Source organism: Sinocyclocheilus rhinocerous, unplaced genomic scaffold (assembly GCF_001515625.1).
Source record: "Sinocyclocheilus rhinocerous isolate Xijiao unplaced genomic scaffold, SAMN03320098_v1.1 scaffold259, whole genome shotgun sequence".
NCBI lineage: Eukaryota > Metazoa > Chordata > Actinopteri > Cypriniformes > Cyprinidae > Sinocyclocheilus > Sinocyclocheilus rhinocerous.
In genome coordinates this window covers 596,942-621,407 of record NW_015635083.1, presented here as the reverse complement: position 1 = coordinate 621,407, position 24,466 = coordinate 596,942, and the positions used below count along the sequence as shown (strand labels likewise).

At 35.5% G+C, this 24,466-nt stretch overlaps 4 protein-coding genes across 5 annotated transcripts in view; 2 read left to right on the top strand and 2 right to left on the bottom strand.

The window, feature by feature from the left end:
• LOC107746695 (neurofibromin-like) overlaps positions 1-3,070 on the bottom strand; it is a 68,320-nt gene extending 65,250 nt beyond the window's left edge. The window contains exon 1 of the mRNA XM_016560989.1: positions 2,797-3,070. Within this exon, the coding sequence (XP_016416475.1) occupies positions 2,797-2,856 (60 nt within the window). The 5' untranslated portion in view covers positions 2,857-3,070. The remainder of the gene's footprint in view (positions 1-2,796) is intronic.
• Positions 3,071-4,898: 1,828 nt separating this feature from the next.
• Positions 4,899-7,825, bottom strand: LOC107746694 (32 kDa beta-galactoside-binding lectin-like). Its single transcript, XM_016560988.1, has 7 exons — positions 7,704-7,825; positions 7,570-7,638; positions 6,894-7,101; positions 5,838-5,954; positions 5,620-5,708; positions 5,322-5,478; positions 4,899-5,054 (listed from the first exon to the last, which is right to left on the bottom strand). The coding sequence occupies exons 1-7, from the start codon at positions 7,823-7,825 to the stop codon at positions 4,899-4,901; spliced, it is 918 nt and encodes a 305-aa protein (XP_016416474.1).
• Positions 7,826-12,805: 4,980 nt separating this feature from the next.
• LOC107746654 (galectin-9-like) lies at positions 12,806-15,334 on the top strand. 2 transcript variants are annotated; one of them, XM_016560960.1, is made up of 8 exons: positions 12,806-12,953; positions 13,100-13,157; positions 13,431-13,516; positions 13,635-13,842; positions 14,008-14,124; positions 14,230-14,318; positions 14,424-14,580; positions 14,956-15,334. In XM_016560960.1, the coding sequence occupies exons 2-8, from the start codon at positions 13,119-13,121 to the stop codon at positions 15,100-15,102; spliced, it is 843 nt and encodes a 280-aa protein (XP_016416446.1). In that variant the 5' UTR covers positions 12,806-12,953; positions 13,100-13,118; the 3' UTR covers positions 15,103-15,334. The 2 variants fall into 2 exon arrangements, with proteins under 2 accessions (XP_016416446.1, XP_016416445.1); XM_016560959.1 differs by having other exon boundaries at positions 12,806-13,157.
• A 5,884-nt stretch (positions 15,335-21,218) lies between these two features.
• Positions 21,219-22,899, top strand: LOC107746693 (galectin-5-like). The gene is made up of 5 exons (XM_016560987.1): positions 21,219-21,328; positions 21,447-21,655; positions 21,766-21,884; positions 22,009-22,097; positions 22,698-22,899. The coding sequence occupies exons 1-5, from the start codon at positions 21,219-21,221 to the stop codon at positions 22,897-22,899; spliced, it is 729 nt and encodes a 242-aa protein (XP_016416473.1).
• The last annotated feature ends 1,567 nt before the right edge of the window (positions 22,900-24,466 follow it).

Below are 24,466 nucleotides of genomic sequence, written 5' to 3'. Positions count from 1 at the left end.
TTATATTGAAATCCTCCGACATTTTTCTTTACAAATCCTCGTTTTGTACTACTAATTCATGACCGGTGTTTTGTTTTGCTCTCTCCTCTGCACTTCCACGTTCGTCACCGCGTCTGCCTACGTGCTATATCATCCGCTGGACGCCACTCTCTTGTAAATGCATGTATGACAGCTAGCGGAAGCTAGAGATTAAGGTTTATAAAGTTGTAAATATGGATATTTTCCTTACACAAACGCATCGCGTCGATTTAGAATGCCTTTTTTAACCCCCCGGAGCCGTGTGGATAGGCCTGTCACAATAACAACTTTTTGCTGTGCGATATATTGCATTAAGTATCAAAATATTAGATAACTTAAAAAACCTGAATAAATAGTAAATAAACATTTTCTAACAAAAAGTGCAAAGTAAAATGTAGAAAAAAAGAAAAATGCACAAAGAACTTGTATGGAGAATTTTCCATCTACAGATTTTTCCCTGACCTTCTTTTCTCTGTAAATTAAGGGTGCACACTATTGCTGAAAAACACAATCACTACTCGGCACTCAGCAGTCAGATGTCCGTATGCACAAAGGCACAGATCCCTAAACAAGATCATATCTGCAGATTAAACTTTGTTTGTAGAAGCATTTTTTAAATTTGAACTAGCACCTCATGACTACACCACGTTATGTAGGAGAAGCTGCAAAAGACACGGGCCCAAGTGGAATGTACAAAACATGGTGACATTAATTTTTAAGTAAATATAATGGGCGATATATTGCGTCACCAAAAATTATTGAGGTCATGTACATATATTGCGCGATAAGTCGATATATTGATTATTGCGACAGGCCTACGTGTGGACTTCTTTTATTATGGATTGGTTCAATTTTTTGGATTTCAAATTTTGGGCTACCATCCACTCACATTATAAAGCTTGGAAGAGCCAGGATGTTTTTTAATATAACTCCGATTGTATTCGTCTGAAATAAGAATGTCATATACACCTAGGATGGCTTGAAGGGGAGTAAATCATGGGGTAATTTTCATTTTTGGGTGAACTATCCCTTTAAGCTCTCTGATCTAAAAAGCACTAAACCGGCTTAGCGATAAAACAGCCTAAACTCCTTTTCACACTTTCATTAAACTGTTATGAGCCCCTAATCTGCAGCACAAGAAGCCAAACCCTTAGAAAAGCCTCTAAACTTTAGAGTGACAAGCACACCTTGGTACACTTTTTAAAACAGTACTTAGAGAAATAATATACTTTAAAAGAATATATTTAAATGCAAACTCAATGTAATGTTTTTAGACACTTAACTGCACGTTATTATTTGCAATCAAATGAAAATGTATTATACTTTAAATGTATATTAAATGCCATTAGTTAAACTTAAGAGTGCTTTCAAGAAGAACTTATTTAGATTTTTATATGTAATTTTATAATTACTTACATTGTCTTTGAAATACGGTTGAAGTGTAGTCTGGCAAACTAAATTTCAATGGAATTTCAATTGAAACTTGTATGTCGTGTTTAAATATATTTGCAATTACACATTTGTAATGATGTAGTTGCAATTTAGTAAGTTTAATATAGATTTATTTTAAATGTAATACTGAATAACAAACTACAATTATTGACAAAATCTAGTAGCCTACTTTGCAGGTGTTTTAGTAAGTCAGTCAACCTTTGACCACAACAAAAGATTACCAAAACATTAATTTCAAATGTACTTTAAAGTAAAACCTTTAATTTTACATTATTTAAAAGTGCACTTTTTAAAAGTGTACACAAGTGTGTCAAGATTCCATTAAAATTATTCCATTCCACATCATTAATATTATACTACGTGCACAATCTTTTTAAAATATACTTTTAAGACTTGAAGTACACGACAAGTGCACATTAAATACAACTAAGCACACTTCTTTTTCACAAGGGCTGGGACAAAACACAATTGCTTTTGCTATGATAGCAGGGTCTGAAGGATGCATGCAGATTAAAACACTAAAAAGGCTCATAAATGCCCAGCTATTTTGTATGGCTTATTATAAATAGTGCACTTAGTATGTTTTTGTTTACGTTTAGCTGTCTATAATTTGTTCCAATAGTAAATTGATATGATATGACCATGATAGTGTGCATCATTATAATGGCATCCATCAAAACTGCTATTAATTTCTTCAGGTGTCACACTTTTTGATCTGCAAACAAATACTGAATGTACCCTTGAGGCTCTAAGAAACAGCATCTACAGACAATCGTATAAAAAATCATTAAAAATTAATTTTGACAGGCGCCTGTCAGAAACCCTGTGCTGTCATTCCCTCTTCAGGCTCAAAAGATGCGTTATTTTGCATTTAAAACCGTCTAAAGTGTCAGAAAACTTTCAAAAACACGGAGCACTAATCCACTGACATGGTTATTTTGTTGAAATCTTTTAAACATGGTTGCATGCACAGGACTGTAGGTTGCCTGTAAGGCTGCTCCAGCTATGCAATTTCATCTCTCTGTATGTCAACAAGCACGAAGGAAGTCTGATTCCTTTTGTTTACATTTAGCCAGTGCGCGCGAGCGACTGATCATTCATCAAATCAATCACGACCCCACTGCCTAATATTTGGCTTTTGCTGCCAAAAGCAACACATCAGGCCTGAATCAAGACTTGCACGTATTGTATTTGGCCAGTGCAAAGCCCAAAACCACCAACATCGCATCTTCCACATAAACAACGCGTAAGCGTGCATATGCATCGTTTGCATGCTCGCTTTTTTGGCTCTGAAATGTCAAATCTCCCCACCGATGTTTTCTTTACCTGTTCGTCGAATCGATTAATGATGGCCTGGACCCATTCCACGGGCTTGTGCGCCGCCATGCTCAGGCGGATGCGCGCGCCGCTAAGTCTCCTATCAATCACTTTTGCGATCCCGATTCCTGCTGTCGATTCGCCCCGGGTGCGACAAATACCCCCTAAACCGCTCCGTAAAATAACCAAAGAGGAGAACAGAGGAACAGGTGGAGGGAGGAGGGGGGTTTGGTTTAGTTTTTCACTTCAAGCATACTCCACCACGCCGCCATGACACACCACCGGAAGTTTGAATCCTCCTCTCTCTCGCTCTGGCTTCAGTCTGGGTGCTGCGCATGCGCAGAAATGCTATTGAAGAACGACCATTATTACGCGAGGAATATCTATCTATCTATCTATCTATATATCTATCTAGTTTGGTGTTTCTGGTAAACTGAATTACTTTTCTATGCACTGATTTAAAAAAATGTTTTAGGATCTTAAAATGTGCCATTATGTATGGTACTCAGTAAATTAAAGTACTATTGTGGTTTGTCCATTATTTAAACATAACAGAGCAGATGTCATTCTGATTAAAATGTGTAACTATATAAATCCTAATAAAGTATAGGCTACTCATCTGTTTTTCTTGAAATAATTAAACAAAGCTTCTTTGTATTCTTTATTACGAATTACAATGAACCATAAAATCATCTTAGAGAAATTTTGACATTAAAACATGAAATATTTCATACAAGTAAGCTAAATACAATGACCAACACATTAAAATGTAAATTCGTTTTTTTAAGAATCGGATTACTTTTTCCTTTAACAAAATTGACCAACTATTTTTAACTGTTAAACTAAATTAGTTTGTTTAATTGTGTAAATAGAAGTCCGAAATAATTATCTTAACTAGTGAATCTTTATTGTGCTTTAGTATAGTAGTAATATATTGGACGGATAAATGTTATAGCAACGAAAGGCCGCAGAAGGCTTTAATGAGAAAGAAAAGCAGAATTCTACTGCCACCTTGAGATCAATCTAAACACAACGTCAACAGAAAGCTGTATTAGTTAATCTACTTATAGTCACTAGAGGGCGTATGTGTTATCATAGCCTTTTGAAAAATCCAGACTTTTGAACAATAGGCTATATTTATTTTAAGACTTAGGCCCCACCAATTTAGCAAAAATTCAGTACAAAAAAAAAGAATTTATTTTTAGGAGTAACAAGATTTTAATATAATGTTCTGCATTTCTCTGTCTAATTCTATCTGCTAAATATGCCTTGCACCTCAAAGATATTTTAACTGTCTGAAAAGAATTTTTATTGTAACTCTGATCAATTTCTGATTTGAAAGCCATATTCCTTCGTTTATTAAATAAATTATCAGATTGTTCACTTGCCCTTAAACATCACACCATGAACATGTTTTTGTGGTTATTTTAATTATTTCATTGCATGGAAGTGAATAAAATCATTAAACAACATGACAGCCAAGCAACCATTTCTCTTTTAACCCATATAGGAGGAACAGATGGTACAGAAGGTGCTGTGAGCAACTTTCAGCTGCTTTCTAACTTCACAGATAATAAAAATGTTTTTAAAAAGTAATTGAAACAGAAGCTACATTTTACATGTTTAGCTACACGTTACTCCATGATAAACAGATACAGTACTAACCGTTCATATATCATACTGAAAAGCATTTTTTTTTTTTTGCTGGAAATGTATTAAAAGGTTCAGTTGCATGCACTGCATTATGAGATACAGCAATACTATCTGTTGTATAGGTCACTGCTCAGTTTGACAAAGGTTATTTTATGCATACAGAACATATAGTGCTGTAATAAAAGGTGTGTGGTAGCATTCTATTGCAAACATGGTCTGGATTTCTTAGGACACCTATTTCAGTGATATCTGTCTGGAAGCTTTGCGTGTGTAACAATCACTTACAGCATCTGTAAACTTCACAATAGTTAAAATAGCTGCAGAAAAGAAAAGTATGTGTATATGTTATCACCAGCAGAAGCTATTTGACCAGTTGAATATTTCAAAGCCATGATCAAAAAAAGTAGTTTTAAGCATAAAATATTAACTTATTTGTGGAGGTTTTAAATATGCACTTCCTATGGATCCTTGGCTTCCACAGAAAACAATTGTAGACCTCCACAAACTTCAATAACATCGATGTCCTCCAGTTTAGTAAAGCAATGCTTGTAAGTGTGTGCTTGCTGGCCATTCACTGACACATCGTACTGCTCTGCTTTGCAGGTGATTTTGATCTGAATTACACATACAAAACTGACAGTAAGATGCTTGCACTGATGTCACAAACAAACATTTACTCTTAAAGAGACAGTTCACCCAAAAATGTTAATTCTGTCATCCTTTACTTGCCCTTGTGTCATTCACAACCCATTAGCAAGCCTAATTTGAAAATGATTTAATCATTTTTTTGTCCATTCAAATATGCAAAAATCTATTACTGTCATACTGTAAACTGTCCATTTAAATAGAAAACGCATCTACATGTCAGTATGCCAGCCTACCTCAAAGAACTCTCCATTTTTAAAAGGGATGTCTTGACTCTTTTCTTCTGTCCCCCAACCCCCGTTCTGCCAGGTATTGCGGACAACTGCATTCTCCTCAAAACGGCATAGGTAGTGAAATGCAATCCCATATCTGTGGCGCAGATTAATCTCCATCCTAATGAAGAATGGAACAGAAGAGTGGATATGTTCTCATAAACATAAACTGTTTATAATAGTATTTGTACATTTACAACAAAAAATAAATAAAAATAAAAATGCTTGTGATGTATGTCAGAAAGAAAGGATTTTTTCTGACCTTTTACAGTCGGCGTTAGCAATTCCATAAATTACAATGATTTTGCCAGGCTTTAGTCCATCAACCACTTCTTTTTTGTACGATGCCACCTGATTGCAGGAAAAAATTATGAAAGCGTAAAAAGAATGTTTATGAAATTGTAAAATATAGGAAAGTATATAAAATATTAATCATGTTGAATGTTATGCTTAATAGTGGTAGTATATTTTTATTCTAACCACAAGATTCAGATGGCCAATGAAATCCAGCTCCATTCCCTCCACTAAGATGGTGTTCATTTGAGTGAATGGAATACGGTGATTATAGACCATTAAGTCTTCCCCATTGGCACTTATCTATGGAGAGCCATTGTATAATAAGCAAAACAGTGGAAATCAATCATTGTTTTCATTCAGCTAGTACAGAAAAAGAACAGTAGTGTACTAAAGATTTTTGCCTGTAATTTATGGCTAGAAAGTTATATATATATATATATATATATTTGTCTTTCAGTTACATCTATACAAACGGCACAACGAAATTTTGTACTGTAATGTAAACATGGACATAGCATACTGCAGTGAATAATGAACAGCTGAGGGGCAAACATGCACTTATTGTATAATGCTACCCGTTAGTGTTTAAGTGCATTATTTTATGAGTGACAAAGTGTGTTTGTTGAGTGTCAATGTCAATGTCAATTTTATTTATATAGCACTATTAAACACAACCGTGGGTTGACCAATGTGCTGCACAATAAAAACATTTCAATAAGACAATACAAAATAATTACTAAAAGAAACAGTACAGTAGAAAGTTCTCATTGATAAAACGCCAAGTCAAAAAGGTAGGTTTTCAACATGGATTTAAAAACAGATAGTGAAGGTGCAGATCTAATACAGTGGGCAGAGCATTCCACAATCTAGGGGCAGCAACTGAGAAAGCGCGGGCACCCCTGCATTTAAGCTTCTGCCAGAGTGACAGCTTTTGCCAGTGTTATGGAAGAATTAGTTGATTTGAGGTATGTGTGAAGTGTTTTTGTAGTTATAATGCATTTTGTATGTGAAATTTACTGCTGTGCCAAGATGGAATTTGGTAAATAGAATTAAAGTGACCAAATGGAGAAAGGTGTCCTAGCAATTGTGAAGAAAAAACAAAACAGTAAATTGGCAAAAGACCTACCATAGTAATGAAAGTGGAGTCATAATCTTACCTGCCAGTCATGTTTGGAGCTTGACTGAATGTCATTTTGGGTAATTTTACAGCCAAATAAATGGCTTTTAAATCATTTATACCTTATATGCCTGTGTGGTGACAAGGATCTTGATGGTGAACAGTTGGCCTTGGAGGAGAGGAGACTTAGAAGTGGGTTGATCTGAGTCCCAACTATCGTTTTGGAAGGTCTTGTACACTATATGTGGGTGGTCATTCTCAAAGTGTGGGCTAATGCACAGAGCAGTTCTAGCAGCGGGATGAGAACCATCCTTAAGGTTGATATTTGATCTGCAGAACACAATGAAAACTGTATACAAAACTAGCAATGTCCATGGTGATTATTGCGACACCCCAGAACGGTTTGGATCCATTTGCAGTTTATTAAGAATAGTCAGACAATACAGGGTCAAATACCGGCAAGGCAGAACAGTAGAGACAAGGCAGAGGCAGAATCGTGAACCAGGCGAGAGATCGGGGCAGGCGGCTAGTAAACAGAGTCCAGGTGAAACAATCCAAGTCGGGGCAGGCAGATAACAATCAGAGAATCAGGAAACAGTCCAAGATCAAAGCACAGAAAACAAACACGGGTATAACGCTCGGAAATGACAGCCGGGGCAAATCAAGACTTCGCAAGGAGTTCGTGAAATGGTGTGGCTTATATGTGTGTGTGTAAATGAGATGCAGGTGTGATTGTGTAATCAGTCCCAGGTAAGAGGGATGATGGGAAATGGAGTCCGAATGGAAGATCGCTAATACTCTGGGGACAGTTCCCTCTGGTGGTGCGGAGGAGGCGGTACGGGAGCCTCATCTGTAACAGTAATATTCCTTTAAATAAGACAAAGACACTAAGATTAATTCGTCCTTTTAGATGAACAAGAAAAAATACTCACGTGTTAGCATTTGACGAAATACGTCCAATTATGATAACAGTCTTCCCTTCCTTCAAGCCCCCCGTGATTGTAATCCCTTCAGTATTTGCGGACTGTGTTTGAGATGTGAATACAGTAAGCATATTTATGCAATATCACATTATAACTATGATAAATATCTGGGAAATAAAATAATAAAAGGACTTAATTTGACAAGACACCCAAAACATTGCTGCATAGCTAAATCTCCAAATCTTTCATTAATATTGGTATAGGAACATGCTGATGTGAAACGTTACGTACCGGTTTGTAAAAAGTCTGTTGCTGAGAATCTGCCATTCTTTCTTTTCTGCAGTCTCAATGCAAATCTTCAGCTGGGTATTCAAGACCAAGGTTGGAGCACCACGGATGGTAAAGCATGATGAGTCGTCTAAATATAGCTGTGATTTTAAGACCGCCCATATATTATACACATGCTATACATAAGACTCTAGGGAGATATATCTACCTGAAAATTACCTAGAAATATTTTCTACCAGTAAAATGCAAACAAGTATAAAAAGGAGATAATAGTCCAGAGACAGTCATGTAGACGGCTACTGTTGGCGTAACAGTGATAATGAAGAACATGATGCCTGATAATATGACCAAAGAGATGCATGAGAGCCCAAGAACCACAAACATTGGTGGATAAGATACAGTGGAATATTTGTCCTTTTTGAATAGATATACCTATACCTGGAAATTACCTAGAAACAAGGGCGTGTCTACGTGGTGGCCAGGGGTGGCAACGGCCCCCCCTGAAATTTGGCTGGCCACCCCAGGTGCCCCCCCTACCAGATGTCTTGCGATAGGCTTGTTTTTAGTAAATTTCTAACTGCATCTGAAATAGAAATATCTGCCTAGAAATATCTGCCATAAAATGCAAACCTATATAAGGGCAGATAAAATACACCCTCAGGAAAAACGTTGCAAAAGCTGTCACCCTTTTAAAAGGTATATAGGCTACTAATGTGCCCCTTTTAAAAGTTGTGGATAGCAACTGCATAAGGAGAATGATCCCCTAACGTTCTCCTAACATCAAAATTCCAGTAACATTTCTGTAACCATGCTGCAATAAACCACCTCAATAATCTGAATTCATAAGACTGAATTCTCTTCTAATATTTTAGATGATCTATCACTGTACCACAAACTGTTTCCAAGTTAACTAATACATAAATAAATACATAACTTTATTGTTTAAAAACTTTAAATACATAACCACCCATGTCACTATTTTGAATAATAAAAACAGGTTAGCTTTTCTTAATTTGACATAATTCATGACATTTTGGACAGATAATTATGACTGCACAGTACGTAAATTTTTTCAAAGCACATTTTACCAAATCCAAGCCACATCAATCATAATAACTATTATTAATTTTGTATAGAATTGATAATAAGTGATATATAATTGCTGGAAAGTAAGGGCTGGAAAGTCAAATATTATGACTTTCCAGTACCACCTTTTTCCAGAACTGCAAACTACCTGGAGTCTCCAGAAGTAAAATGTGTCAGGTTCTCAGAGACTTCGCTAAGGTAAAGAATCCTGAAACATGACCTCCACTTAATAAGAATCACAAGCTGAACTGTCATGAAATGTAATGAAAGCAACAAATAATTCTGTTTTAATATATCACCTATTGTGTGTTCATATAATAATATTAGATAGCTATTAGAGTAATTAAAATTAAGCATACCTCTACTGCCACTATGAGATCAATCTAAATACAACGTCAGTATTTATTATAGTTAACCCACTTATCATCACTAGAGGGCCATCATGTGTGTCATCATAACCGTTTGAAATGTTCAGACTATTGAACAATGTATTTATTTTTAAGTCTCAAGCCCCACCAATTAATTCATTATAACCATTTCATTTTAAGGAATAGCACGATTTTTTGCATTTCTCTGTCTTGCTAAATGTCCCTGTTACCTCAAATATATTTTTACTGGCATTAAATTGGAACTCAGTTCAGTTACTGATTAGAAATGCATTCTTAAATTGTTCACTTGCCCTTAAAAATCACGCCCCAAACTTGTTTAGATTATTTGAATTATTATTTTAATTGCATGGAAGTGAAAATAATCATTATACATGATGGCACCGTCTTTAAAAACAATATTGAAGGAAGATGTCGAAGTGCTGTAAGAGATTTTTAACTATTTTGCGAATGTCAACAGCACTAAAATATTTAAATATTTTCACAAGTGTTCTTCGCCTTCTGTCTGTAAAAATTACTTACAGCACCTTAAATTTCACAATATTTAAAGATAACATTGATCTTCTGATGAAAATGCTGTTGAGTAGTTTTCTACTTCCACCTTGATTTAAATGAAGATCTACGTATATTCAGCAAAGCGCAAAAGACTGCAAAAGTATTAGTCCAGTTTAGTAAAGGGATGCTTGTAAGTGTGTGCTTGCTGGCCATTCACAAACACAGCATAATACTCTCTACTGCAGGAGATTTTGACCTGAATCACACAAAACGGTAAGATCATGTCACAAACAAATTTCTACTCTTAACTCTTAGAGGGACAGTTCACAGAAAAAACATTGAAATTCTATCATCATTTTCTCGCCCTTGTGACATTCCAAACCCATAAGCCTTTTGTTCATTTTGGAACATAAATGAGATATTTTTAATATTAATTTAATATTCTTTTTAATTTTGTCCATTTAACAATGCTGGCCTTTTTTTCCCCCCCCAGAGATGGGTTTGGAGCAATATGAGGGTGAGCAAATGAATTTTATTTGAGCAGAATCAAGTAGACACTTCAGATTTGTATCAAACATAAAACAAAGAAAAACATTTTACACTATCCATTTCAACAGAAAAGTAGCTACCATAAGGATGTGGGCTGTAATTACCAAGTGCTCCTTCAGATCCTAATTAGTTGGTTCAGGTTCCGTGGTGCTCCAGCCTTGGTCTTGAATACCCAGCTGAAGATTTGCATTTTTGACTGCAGAAAAACAAGAATTGGCAGAATGGCAGCTAGTGAGCAACAGCTGGCAATTTATAAACCAGTAAGTGACATTTTTAATAATAGACTCTATAATGAGGTTTCAGTGACATATATACAAGTGTATATACAGTATATAGTAATATGCAGCAATGTTTATGGCATATTTAGACCTGTTTGGGGTGCACTGGATTTTAGACATTTAGGTATTCAGCAACATTTAATGTATCTTGTCAAAATAAGTTATTTTATTATTTTATCTGCCGTCATTATCATCACTGATATTTTAAAACATAAATGCATAAATATGCTTACTGTATCCACATCTCAAACACAGACGACCGCAATTACATCAATCAAGGGAGGCTTGCAGGAAGGGAAGCGTGTTATCATAATTGGACGCTTCAGATCCTAATTAGTTGGTTCAGGTGTGTTTGATCAGGACCAGGGTTGGGCACCCCTGTTGTAAATTAATAGTGTGGGCTAAGTGAGGGCTGCCCGTACAGGGCCAGCACTAAAGGGCCAACGTTTTGCCAATGAGCAAAATCTCAGAGGCCCTGCGCAGGCAGCCCGCTGGGGGCCCTTAGGCTAGCCCTAAGTGGGCCCGTAAAGGGCCACTGCAGGCTTGTTTGCAGGGATGCTATGTAGAAGCATCTAAAATCTCTCTGAAATAACTCATAGCGTGTGGGTCCTATTTGAATTTTTTATTTATTTTTTTCTCTGATCCGCTTACTGATTTTGACCAAACTTGAACTGACTGACTGATTTTCGCTGAAAACTCGCATGCGGTAGCTTTTATTGAGGAACAGCCTTGGTGAAATCTAACCCTTACGAAAAAGAAGTTTATTCAAGTGTGCTATTAGTATACTTCTTTTAAACTAAAAATAGGAAAGTATACTTTTAGTCTACTTTTTGTGTACTTCTCAGAAATGGGCTTTATGTACTTCTCAGAAATATACTTAAAATTACACTTAAGTATACTTGACTTATACTTAGAAAAAGTCTAAATATATTTCAGCTATAATTGTGCTCCTAGAATCCGCGTTTTCATTGTTATACTGTAGAGGGCGCTAGTACACATCTTCTGTACAGAATTTCCAAAAAACACAAGTGAAGAAGAAACCGAAACAACAGATGCTTCCACATGTAATCTAACAGATCATCAGACATAAACAGCATCAAAACTGTGTAACATATACTTAAAAATATACTTGAACTTTACTTAAGTATACTTACTAAAATAAACTTGAAGTATACTACTTTTTGGTAAGGGTAGCTCTGCGTTTTCCCCCTCTTGAGGGCTGGTTCACACAGAAAGCGTTTTTCCACTCCACTGGGACACGTTATTGTTTTTGTAAATGCGCTAGACGGAAGTGTTTGCTCTTTGTGTTCGCATCTCGCGTTTTTTGCAGCATTGCGTGCAAAAAAAATTTTTTTTTTAATAACCATAAATTCTCCCAGAACACTGTAGGGATGTTTTTTACTCTTTTGATAATGATCTGGGCAGTTTTCAGTGGTACAGTGATAGATGAATGTTCCAGATAACCTTACATATTCATGAAAGAATTCAATCTTTAATATACTGATTATTGAAGTAATATTGCAGCATGGTCGCAGAAATATTCCTGAAATGTAATGTTAAGGTAACATTAAACATTCTTAACCCTTTAAAGCTCTATTTGGGGAATGTTCTGAGAACCAAAAACTAATATTTCTTAGAGCCAGTACCAAAAAAATACAAATGTTAGGGCTAATTAAGATGAGGATTTGAAGACTTTTTTATGACTACATTCAAGACAACTCGTTTGAGAGTTCTTTTTAATCAATATTATTTTTATGGCTCCTTAGTATTGTTGTTCTTTTGGATTTCAATGGTTTTGATACTGTTCCATTATTTTATGCCCTTTCAAATGGTACACCGTTTTACCTTATTTAGCCATATATTCATCTTTTTCTCTAAGAGTGTATGATATCTCCTCTTATCCATGTTTGCATTTTAGCTGTCTGTCAACGTTTCTAGGTAATTTCCAAGTTATATAGATATGTATATCTATCCAAAAAGCAGAAATATTCCACTGTATACCTTAGATGATAGACCCAATGATTGTGGCCCTCATGCATTTTTGGTCATTTTATCAGTCATCATGTTCTTCATTATCACATGACTGTCTCTGGACTACTGTTATCTGCCTTTTACACTTGTTTGCATTTCAGCTGTCTGGGAGAACATATTTCAAGGTAGATTCCAGTCATTTCCAGGTAGGTATAAAATAACCTATGTATAATATATGGGCGGGCCTAAAATCACAGCTATATTTAGGCTACTCAGCATCATGCTTTCACATCCGTGGTGCTCCAGCCTTGGTCTTGAATACCCAGCTGAAGATTTGCATTTTTGACTGCAGAAAAACAAGAATTGGCAGAATGGCAGCTAGTGAGCAACAGCTGGCAATTTATAAACCAGTAAGTGACATTTTTAATAATAGACTCTATAATGAGGTTTCAGTGACATATATACAAGTGTATATACAGTATATAGTAATATGCAGCAATGTTTATGGCATATTTAGACCTGTTTGGGGTGCACTGGATTTTAGACATTTAGGTATTCAGCAACATTTAATGTATCTTGTCAAAATAAGTTATTTTATTATTTTATCTGCCGTCATTATCATCACTGATATTTTAAAACATAAATGCATAAATATGCTTACTGTATCCACATCTCAAACACAGACGACCGCAATTACATCAATCAAGGGAGGCTTGCAGGAAGGGAAGCGTGTTATCATAATTGGACGGATTTTGCCAGATGCTAACAGGTGAGAATTATTTTTCATGTTGCTCTTAAAGGACAAATTATTCTTAATGTCTTATTTAATGGCGTGTTACCATTGCTGTGGCTAGTTTTGTGCCCAGTTTTCATTCTGTGTTCTGCAGATTACATGTGAACCTTCAGTGCGGTTCTGATTCTGATGCTGATATTGCTCTGCACATAAACCCACGCTATGAGAACGACAGTGCACATGTAATGTACAGCACCTACAAGAACGGTACATGGGGCTCTGAACAATCCACGCCTGACTCTCCTTTCGTCAAAGACAAACTGTTCGCCATCGAGATCCTTGTCACCAAGGAGGTATACAAGGTATGCACTCTTTGCAGAAGTTAAAAGTTAACCATTCATTTGGATGTATAATGCCATGCCAACATAAGGCTATTTTCATGGCAACATGTATTGTTTCTGTACTAATAGAATGAGAACAATGATTGTGTTCTATTACTTTGCTCATTATCCAATGGCTTTCCATAGATAAGTGCTAATGGGAAACACTTAAAGGACTATGAACACCATATTCCAATCATTCAAGTGAACACCATCTCAGTGGACCAAAACATCGAGCTGGAGTTCATTGGCTACCAGAATTCTGTTAGGAAAAAATAAACTGCCACTGTTAAGCATATGATAATTAAATTTTTGCATATTACAGTTTTATAAATCCTTTTACACTTTGGTCATTTTTCCTGCAATCAGGTGCCACCATACAAAAAAGAACTGATCAATGGACTAAAGTCTGACAAAAACATAGTCATTTACGGAATTCCAAACCCTGACTGTAAAAGGTTAGAAAAAAATCCTTTCTTTCTGACACAGACATATCATAAACATTCATAAATGTATTTACCTAAAAAATTTTCCGACAACTCTTCTGTTCCATTCTTTATTAGCATAGCAATTCATCTGCGCCACAGATATGGGGTTGCATTTCACTACCAATGCCGTTTTGAGGAGAATGTAGTTGTCCGCAATACCCATGAAAATGGGAGTTGGGGGCCAGAAGAAAAGAGTGAAGGCATACCTTTTATACAAGGCCAATTCTTTCAGGTAGGCATACTAACATCTTGATGGTACCAACTTTTTCTGTTCACATGGACAGTGTATGACAGTTATAGATATTTGCATTGTTTCATGTTTGATACATATCTGAAGTGACTACTCTATACTGGTAAAGGGGTAGAAAAATTCATTTATTCTCCCTCATGTTGCTTCAAACCCATAAGACATTTGTTTATCTCTGCATGGTTAAATGGACAAAAATATGAAAATATTCAAATGCTTATGGGTTTAGAATGTTATGAGGGTTAGTAAACTCTGGCAGAATTTTCATTTTGGGTGAACTAGATTTTTAAGAGTAGAAGTTTGTTTGTGACTTGAGAACAAACACCTCGTCTTACTGTCAGTTTTGTATGTGTGATTCAGGCCAAAGTCTCCTGCAAAGCAGAGCAGTACGATGTGTCAGTGAATGGCCAGCAAGCACACACTTACAAGCATCGCTTTACTAAACTGGAGGACATCGATGTTGTTGAAGTTTGTGGAGATCTACAGTTGTTTTCTGTGGAAGCCTAACAAGTATACAGGTTCACAAGAAGTCCATATTTAATATTTTCACGAACAAGTTCATATATCTTATGCTTAAAAATAAATGTTCTGTTAATGGGTCTGATAAATTCAATGGGTCAAATATCTTCCACTGGTGACAACATTCACATATAACTTTCTAACTACATATCTAATACTTCTGCAGTGTTTTGCACTTTGTTGAATATGGATCTACATTTAAATCAAGGTGGAGGTAGAAAACTACTCAACAGCATTTCACCAGAGGATCAATGTGACCTTTAATTATTGTGAAATGTAAGGTGCTGTTAGTGAATTTTACAGACGCAATTTAATGCGTAATTTAAAATACAGTTAAAACATTTGTAAAAAAAATCTAGTGTTAAGAAAAAACAAAACATTGCAGAAATGCAGAAAATTATATTATATTCAAATCATATTATTGCTTGGTTTTAATGAATTAACTGGTGTGGCCTGAGTCTTAACAATATATTGTTCAATAGTCTGAAAATTTCAAACGGTCATGATGACATACACGTCCTCTAGTAATCATAAGTAGGTTAACTATAATAATAGGCTACTTCATTATGCTTTCTATTGACACTGTATTTAGATTGATCTCATGGTGGTAGTAGAGGCCTTAACTTTTATTACTGTAATGAGCATTACTTTGCTTTCATTACTTTAACAGCTATTTATCTAATATTATTATATGAAAACACAATATGCTAGGTGATATATTAAAACATTTATGGCTTTCATCTTATGACAGTTCAGCTTGTGATTCTTATTAGCCTAAATGGAGGTCATGTTTCAGGATTCCTTGCCTTAGAAGTCTCTGAGAACTTGACACGTTTTACTTCTGGAAACTCCAGGTAGTTTGCAATTCTGGAAAAAGTGGCACTGGAGAGTAAAGAGTTTCTGATGGTTTAATTCTTGATTTAACACCTAATTCTTCATTTTAATTCTTAAAGTCTTTTGCAGTTCATATCTTGTCTTCTCAACCTGTTTTTCTGTGTTCCTACTGTCCCATTTAGGATTTCTTGTTGTACTTTTGCTATTTCTATAGTATTGAATAACAATTATATAGCACTTAGAAAGGATTACATACAAAATTAATAGTAGTTATAATATTGATGTGGTTTGGATTTGGCAAAAAGTAAATATATATATATATATCATGAATACATGTGTTGATGACCTTTGATGGCCACATTCACCTTTCTGTCCTTCTCATTTTGCAATAATTCCTGCAGTTTTTCTCAGTTAACTCTGTTTGCATTTCTAATAAGATTTGAATTAATTCTTGCCATTTCAAAGAGGACAACTTTTTCAGGTAACCAGGCGTAGATCAACAAACATGTATTGCTTTATTGTTGATGTCATTGTGAGTTGAAAATAATAGGCTATCACCATCTCCTGCAATCCCCATCATTACAAAGTGTTTGTCAATGGCACACAAGCACATTGATATTTTGGAGATTTGTGGAGATCAGCTGACTTTAGTGCAGGCTTAACAGAGATATGTGAGGTTTAATTTACTTTTAAAAGAAGGATAAGGGAAAGCATTGCAAATTGTTAAAAAGTAGTATTGCTTTGATGTACAGAAAAAATGTATGACTGTAAACATGAACAGCACTGTGATTTTGCTATTTTGAATTAACATAAAACCCTTCTTACTATGTTTGGCTTTCTGTACAATTCTCTTTTGTATATGGTATTACAATATGTAGTTGCCTTTTTCTATATAATCATCTCGAAACTCTATCACTCTTGCTGCATGTTTAAAATAATAAACTTCTAACACAAATAAACAGCACATTATATCAAAATATTCCAACGAATCCTATTTCTTATATATCTGTCTCTACAACTGTAACTAAAACTAAAATAGATAACTAATACAAATCAAACTACATTAGTTTATCAGTAATCCTACAAAAAATAACACTGAGCCAAACACACATGCTAAAATAACAACAACTTACTGACACATAGTAAGAAATGGTTATAAAAAACTGAAACAGAAGTGAAACAAGTAGTAGGAAAGAGGAGAAATAAAAAGCGATACTTACTGTCTTACTTTTCTTACAAACAACTGATACATTTGCTTCAAAGCTTAGTTTGTCATCGATCATAATCCCAAGATATTTATGATTGTCAGTCAACTCAATATCCACTCCGTCTATGCTTGTCATCCCTGGACTCAATGTTGATCTACCAAAATCAATTAACATATCCTTTGTTTTTTCCACATTTAATTGAAGGTGGAAATTGCTACACCACGTGCCCTCGATCCTGTTCCTGCAGAAGACTCACTATCACAGAGTCATCTGCATATTTAATAATATGCCTCTCTTCATATGAACTATGACAATCATTTGTATACATGATATATAACAAGGGTGACAAACAACAACCTTGAGGAGAACCCGTGGAGCAAAACAACTGTTTAGAAAATACACTGTGGCCTTTCTGTTAAAAAATCTAAAATCCATCCAGCAACATTTAAATCAATATTAAATTGAGAAATTATTTTCTCTATTAACAAATGTGGCTTTATGGTGTTAAAGGCAGAAGACAAATTGATGAACAACAACCGGGCACACGTTTTCGGTTTTTCTTTATGCACCAAGAGCTTGTAACACTCTAAAGAGAAAGGAAAAAATGAAATCGCATCATATGACCCCTTTAATTATGCCAAGTATACAAAAAAAGTTTGTATTTTTTGAAAATCGTGAAATGAATGGTGCTATTGATGATTGCAATTAAATCATTTCTGGTGTTTCCCAACCAGCCCAAATAAGCAGTTAATTATCTCTAAAAAAAAATGTACAAAGTTGTTTTTTATTTTAGCAAACTTAAACTGTATTCGACAAGTAGGTAGGCCTATATTTACCTAGGTTCTTTCTAAAGATATATGCAACTTGATATTGAAGCGTTTTTCCATTACACCGCGCCACATTTTCATTGTTTTTCAATGTAAACACGCGCTAGAGTCTAGATGGACGTCTTTGCTGTTTGCGTTCGCGTCAAAGCGTTTTTTTTTATATAGAGTATCGTATATAGGGCGTTTTAAAATCGCTCTGTTTTTAGAATGCTCTGAGAACCAAAAACGTAGTTTCCTAAAATTACCAGAACCAAAAATGTAAATTGAGAGCACAGTTTTTACAACACTGAAGACAGCACTTTTTAGAATTCTTTTAATATACTGAATTGAATTTTTATGACTTCTTAGTATTGCCATTCCTTTGGATTTCATTGGTTTTGACGCTGTTTCATTATTTGGTGCCTTTTCAATAGGTTTTTCTTTGTACCTTATTTAACCCTAAAGGTAGGCCTATTCGTAGCCTATATGGCACTTTTGAAGGGGTCCTTCCCCAGTGACAGTTTTTGTACATTTTTCTCTGTTATCTGCTCTTTTCCAGATTTGCATTTTAGTTATCTGGCAGACAGCACGTCCAGGCAATTTACAGGCATGTATATCTACCCCAAAAGCTCAAATATTCCACTGTATAGACCTACATATCCACCAATGATTGTGGCCCTCATGAATTTTTGGGTCATATTATCAGACATCATGTTCTTCATTATCACTGTCACGCCAACAGTAGCCTACATGACTGTCTCTGGACTATTGTTATTTGCCTTTACCATTGTCTTCATTTTAGCTGTCTGGCAGACAATATTTCAAGGTTGATTTCAGTCATTTCCAGGTAGGTATATCTACCCAGAATTGCGAATTAACTACGTATAATATATGGGCCGGCTTAAAATCACAACTCTGCATCATGCTTTACCATCCTTGGTGCTCCAGCCTTGGTCTTGAATACCCAGCTGAAGATTTGCATTGAGACTGCTAAAGAATAAGAACTGGCAGAACAGCAGGATGGCAATTTATAAACCAGTAAGTGATATTTTTAATATTAGCCTCTATAATGAGGTTTGATAGTTTTTGTTTTCATGATGAGGTTTAATTCGCAATGACCTATATATATATACAGTGGGTACGGAAAGTATTCAAAATCAATTCCTTTACTATTTTTTCAAAGCATTTCATAATTAATTACGTAAGTGTGACTGGTCTAAAATCATTTAAATTCTTGGTAACTTTACTTTTCGGCACAGGGACTATATTAGATTTCTTCCATATTTTGGGGTCTTTTTGTACCTTAAGAGACTCTAAAAAAATATAATGAAAAATTCCACATAATTGATCTGCACAGATCCTTAACACCTTACCTCCTATCAGGCCCTGGACTTTTCTTGACATCTACATTTTGAAAAAGACGTTTAACCTTAAGAACCTCAATATTTCCATAATTACTAGATAGTGTTCTCTGTTTTAATTCATTTATTTCCGCACTAAAATCACGATTGTCAAATCTTAAGTAATACTCATTTAATTTATCCGCCAAATTTATGTCAGAGTTAAAATCAGTCTGATTATTTTGGTGTCCTTCTTCTCAATACCTGCCAAGGTTTTGACCCCCTGCCATGCTGATCTTAAGTTTTTTCCACTCAGCTGCTCTTCTACCTTATCTTTAAATTTTAACTTATCCTTCTGTATTTCTGCTCTCACCATTTTATTAATCTCTCTAACTTTTTGTAATTCTCCTATCTGAAAAGCTCATTTCTTTTTGAGAAGAAGATCTTTTGTTCTTTTTGAAATCCAAGGATTATTGTTGGGGAATACTCTAAACGGTTTGTAAGGAACAATACAATAAGTGCAGAAAGAAATATATGCACTGTATGCATATATATATATGCAAATATATGCATAATGTTTGCTTGTTTTACTACTTACACAATTATTTAAAGTATAAAACATTGTTATTTACAATGCACAGCATGGTTTTTAATCATATTTTTAGGGGGGACAACCCTCAGATAGGCATATCTAAAGCCTTGTCTACACCAAGAGAACCCATTATAATCAGTTGACTGTCCACACGGGAAGTGGCACGAGGCGACAAATCTTCTACAGTAACTGATGCCTCCTTCTATTCCGAATCTTGGAAACATGCGTTGTATGCGTTGAAAGTGAAACCTAAAAAAACAGCGCGCATAAGAAAGCGATTGCACGCTTTCGCGAGCTTCAGCAAATGCACGCGATCACAGATTGCACGCTTCCCAGCCGAAACAACCCCCCATGTGAAACTGAAATAATAAGCCGTGATATAAGATTTTGGCCATATTGCCCATCTAAGTCATTCATCCCACACTATCAACATGAGCGTCATGTAGGCTACACTTCTTGTACTTCGTTTGGGCACCACAAGGTGTCACTGCGGCCTCAAAGCTTTCTCCTCGCCTACTCTGGCTCGATTGCTATTCCTGAGGTAAAACACGCCCTCCCCATTACCCTACGGACAAAGAAATGTAGAAATAAATGAACCATTTAAAGCTCTATTTGGGGAATGTTCTGAGAACCAAAAACTAATATTTCTTAGAGCCAGTACCAAAAAAATTAAAATGTTAGGGCTAATTGAGATGAGGATTTGAAGACTTTTTTATTACTACATTCAAGACAGCTCGTTTGAGAGTTCTTTTTAATCAATATTATTTTTATGGCTCCTTAGTATTGTTGTTCTTTTGGATTCCAATGGTTTTGATACTGTTCCATTATTTTATGCCCTTTCAAATGGTTTTTAGCCATATATTCATCTTTTTCTCTAAGAGTGTATGATATCTCCTCTTATCCATGTTTGCATTTTAGCTGTCTGGCAGACAACATTTCTAGGTAATTTCCCAGTTATATCCATAGATATGTATATCTATCCAAAAAGCAGAAATATTCCACTGTATACCTTAGATAACCACCAATGATTGTGGCCCTCATGCATTTTTGGTCATTTTATCAGTCATCATGTTCTTCATTATCACATGACTGTCTCTGGACTACTGTTATCTGCCTTTTACACTTGTTTGCATTTCAGCTGTCTGGGAGAACATATTTCAAGGTAGATTCCAGTCATTTCCAGGTAGGTATAAAATAACCTATGTATAATATATGGGCGGGCTACTCAGCATCATGTTTTCACATCCGTGGTGCTCCAGCCTTGGTCTTGAATACCCAGCTGAAGATTTGCATTTTTGACTGCAGAAAAACAAGAATTGGCAGAATGGCAGCTAGTGAGCAACAGCTGGCAATTTATAAACCAGTAAGTGACAATTTTTTGCAGGAAGGGAAGCATGTTATCATAATTGGACTGATTTTGCCAGATGCTAACAGGTGAGAATTATTTTTCATGTTGCTCTTAAAGGACAAATTATTCTTAATGTCTTATTTAATGGCGTGTTACCATTGCTGTGACTAGTTTTGTGCCCAGTTTTCATTCTGTGTTCTGCAGATTACATGTGAACCTTCAGTGCGGTTCTGATTCTGATGCTGATATTGCTCTGCACATAAACCCACGCTATGAGAACGACAGTGCACATGTAATGTACAGCACCTACAAGAACGGTACATGGGGCTCTGAACAATCCACGCCTGACTCTCCTTTCGTCAAAGACAAACTGTTCGCCATCGAGATCCTTGTCACCAAGGAGGTATACAAGGTATATGCACTCTTTGCAGAAGTTAAAAGTTAGCCATTTATTTGGATGTACAGAATGGGAACAATGATTGTTTTCTGCTATTTTGCTTATTATACAATGGCTCTACATTGATAAGTGCTAATGGGAAACATGTAATGGATTATGAACACCGTATTCCAATCACTCAAGTTCACACCATCTCAGTGGACCAAAACATCGAGCTGGAGTTCATTGGCTACCAGAAATCTCTGGTTAGAAAAAAAACAACAACATACACTACCATTAAGCATGTGATGATTGGCCTGTCATTCATATTGTTGAGCCCTATATTTTCTATTTTACACAATTTTATAAGAATCATTTTACTCTAAACAGCTGGTCCCATACAAAACCCTGATCAATGGTGGGCTACAGCCTGGCAATAACATTCTTATTTATGGAGTTCCTAATACTGACTCTAAAAGGTCAGATAAAAACCGTACACACAAGAGAATACACTTTTTACATAAACATACATAAACACATTTACATACAATGTTTTTTTGTAAACATACACTGGCGTACAAAAGTTAGATTTTTGGCCAAAATTATTATTTTTAAGCATGTCTCTTATGCTCACCATGGCTTCATTTGATCAAAAATACAGTAAAAACAGTATTGTAACTTTTTTTATTTGAATATATTTTATTGTAAATACCACAAATCATTGAATGGTATAGTGTATCTTGGCTTCCATAAAATGTTAAGCATTACAATTGTTTTTAACATTGATAATAATAAGAAATGTTTCTTGATCCACTAATCAACATATTAAAATGATTTCTGAAGGATCATGCCACTAAGGACTTGAATAATGGCTGCTGAAAATTCATCTTTGCCATCACAAGAATAAAATAGGTTTTAAAATATATGCAAATACAAAATGGTTGTTTTTAACTGCAATAATATTTTCATAATAGTACTGAGCCTTGGTGAGACTTCTTTCAAAAACATTAAAAAGCTCCCAGTGTACAAACATACGGTTTCTGATAACATATCCACTCTTCTGGTCCATTCTTCATTAGGGTAGAGTTTAATCTGCGCCACAGGTATGGGATTGCATTTCACTACCTATCCCTTTTTGATGAGAATGTGGTTGTCTGTAATACCTCTGAGAATGGGAAATGGGGGGCAGAAGAAAGGAGTGGAGGTGTGCCTTTTCTAAAAGGTCAGCTATTTCAGGTAGGCATATACTCACATCCCACAGCCACAGACAGGTTTGTTTAATCACGGTTGGACAAATGCAGGAAAACAAATATTGTGGAATAATGAACAGCATATAAAGATTTAGGTGAGAAACGGTACATTCTCTTCACACTCCATCACAGTAGGTGGCGGTATGCACCTATGAAGTTGGTTTGCAACCTGCCATAAAACAAAAAAATAAATAAAAGAAGAATCAGGGTTGGAACTGAACTCTGTAGGAAGGTATAGATCTCCAGGAACAGGATGCACCCCTGATCTATAACAATACATCTGTTTCACTTTAAATACTTTTCAGCTACTATAAATTAAGTCTTTGGGAAAAACAGTTATTATACATCTGAAATAGATGCAGTCACCACATAACTAATGTCTATATTGTCAAATGTACAGTAGTCAAAGGGATTTCAAATCAATGGATTTATTAAATACAAAATAGAAAACATTCAATTCAGGTTAATACAGCTACATATAAAGAATGAGAATGGGACGTAACGCCACGTTGAGTTCTGGGAAACTGCTTTGTTTATTCGCCATACTTGCAGGATAGCGCTGCCTTTCCGCTATTGAGTTTAGGGCAGTATTTGATTGTCGTGATTGTGAAAAATGTCACCAGTGTATGTCATTCATGCTGCATCGAGAATTGCAACAGGAACTCAGATCATCGTTCTGAGAGAAAACTGGTCAATGCAATATGTTTTTTCGCCTTTTCTATGTGTAAAAACACCTAGGGAAGGAGGTCGCGGAGAAGACACCGAATAGTAAATCTGTTAATGTCACTGATTAAACCCACTGACTCTCATTCAATAAAAGAATCACATTGCTGTGTTTTTTTTAAAGTTTTGATTTTGTTTAATGACCTTCTTTGCGAGCATGACTCTCACTAGGCTTGTGGATTAGCAGAACTTGAACAGGGGATTTTCTAAAATGCTTAAGTGGCTTAAAGTACCAAGACAGTGATAAAGACAAAATTGTAAAGCATTTACTATGTGCAGATATGCATATAAACTCAAAATATCAACGAAACGCGTTTATTTACACGTTAAAGAACACTCTTAATGCACCGAGACAGTACACACGTATTTATTAATAAAGCATAATATGTGCAGAAAAACAGATGAGCTCAAAATATGAACTTTAAATATCAATGTCTTAATCCATAAGCGCTTTCTACATTACAGTTTTCTAAAGAGAGGGAAACTATTTAAATTTAAACATGTCGCGTTAATATTCTGGCTCATCTGCGGCAGCAGCGAGCGTCCAGCGGGCGACACTGTTTTCACGCTAATCAGGTAAGGTTAAACATTGTAAACCAAATTTTACAAAACCTAAGAGAAAACTTAGAGGCAAAAACAAAACAAAAGATAAACAGTTATCCAAGTAACCATGGGAACGGATAGCGTATCCTGCTCATATGGCGGCGCCTTCCCGAAATGCAATGCGGAGTGAAAAGATCGTGACGTAACTCCTCATTCTCTATAGCCAAACATGTAAATACTTAAAAGTACAAAAAGGCTTTGAAACTTTGAAAAATTATTTTCAATGAACCCGTTAAATCGGTTCGCAAATCGCACCAAACGATTAATTCACG

Coding starts and splice junctions, on each gene's coding strand:
- LOC107746654 (XM_016560959.1), top strand. CDS start 12,972: ATGTATAATATATGGGCGGGCCTAAAATCACAGCTATATTTAGGCTAC. Junction 13,158..13,430: donor AGCTGGCAATTTATAAACCA/GTAAGTGACATT, acceptor TCTCAAACACAG/ACGACCGCAATTACATCAAT. Junction 14,319..14,423: donor CCAAACCCTGACTGTAAAAG/GTTAGAAAAAAA, acceptor ATTCTTTATTAG/CATAGCAATTCATCTGCGCC.
- LOC107746693 (XM_016560987.1), top strand. CDS start 21,219: ATGGCAGCTAGTGAGCAACAGCTGGCAATTTATAAACCAGTAAGTGAC. Junction 21,329..21,446: donor ATTTTGCCAGATGCTAACAG/GTGAGAATTATT, acceptor TGTGTTCTGCAG/ATTACATGTGAACCTTCAGT. Junction 21,656..21,765: donor CACCAAGGAGGTATACAAGG/TATATGCACTCT, acceptor GCTCTACATTGA/TAAGTGCTAATGGGAAACAT.
- LOC107746694 (XM_016560988.1), bottom strand. CDS start 7,825: ATGCTTACTGTATTCACATCTCAAACACAGTCCGCAAATACTGAAGGG. Junction 5,955..6,893: donor TCACCACACAGGCATATAAG/GTATAAATGATT, acceptor GGCTCTCCATAG/ATAAGTGCCAATGGGGAAGA. Junction 5,055..5,321: donor AAAATGGAGAGTTCTTTGAG/GTAGGCTGGCAT, acceptor TGTGTAATTCAG/ATCAAAATCACCTGCAAAGC.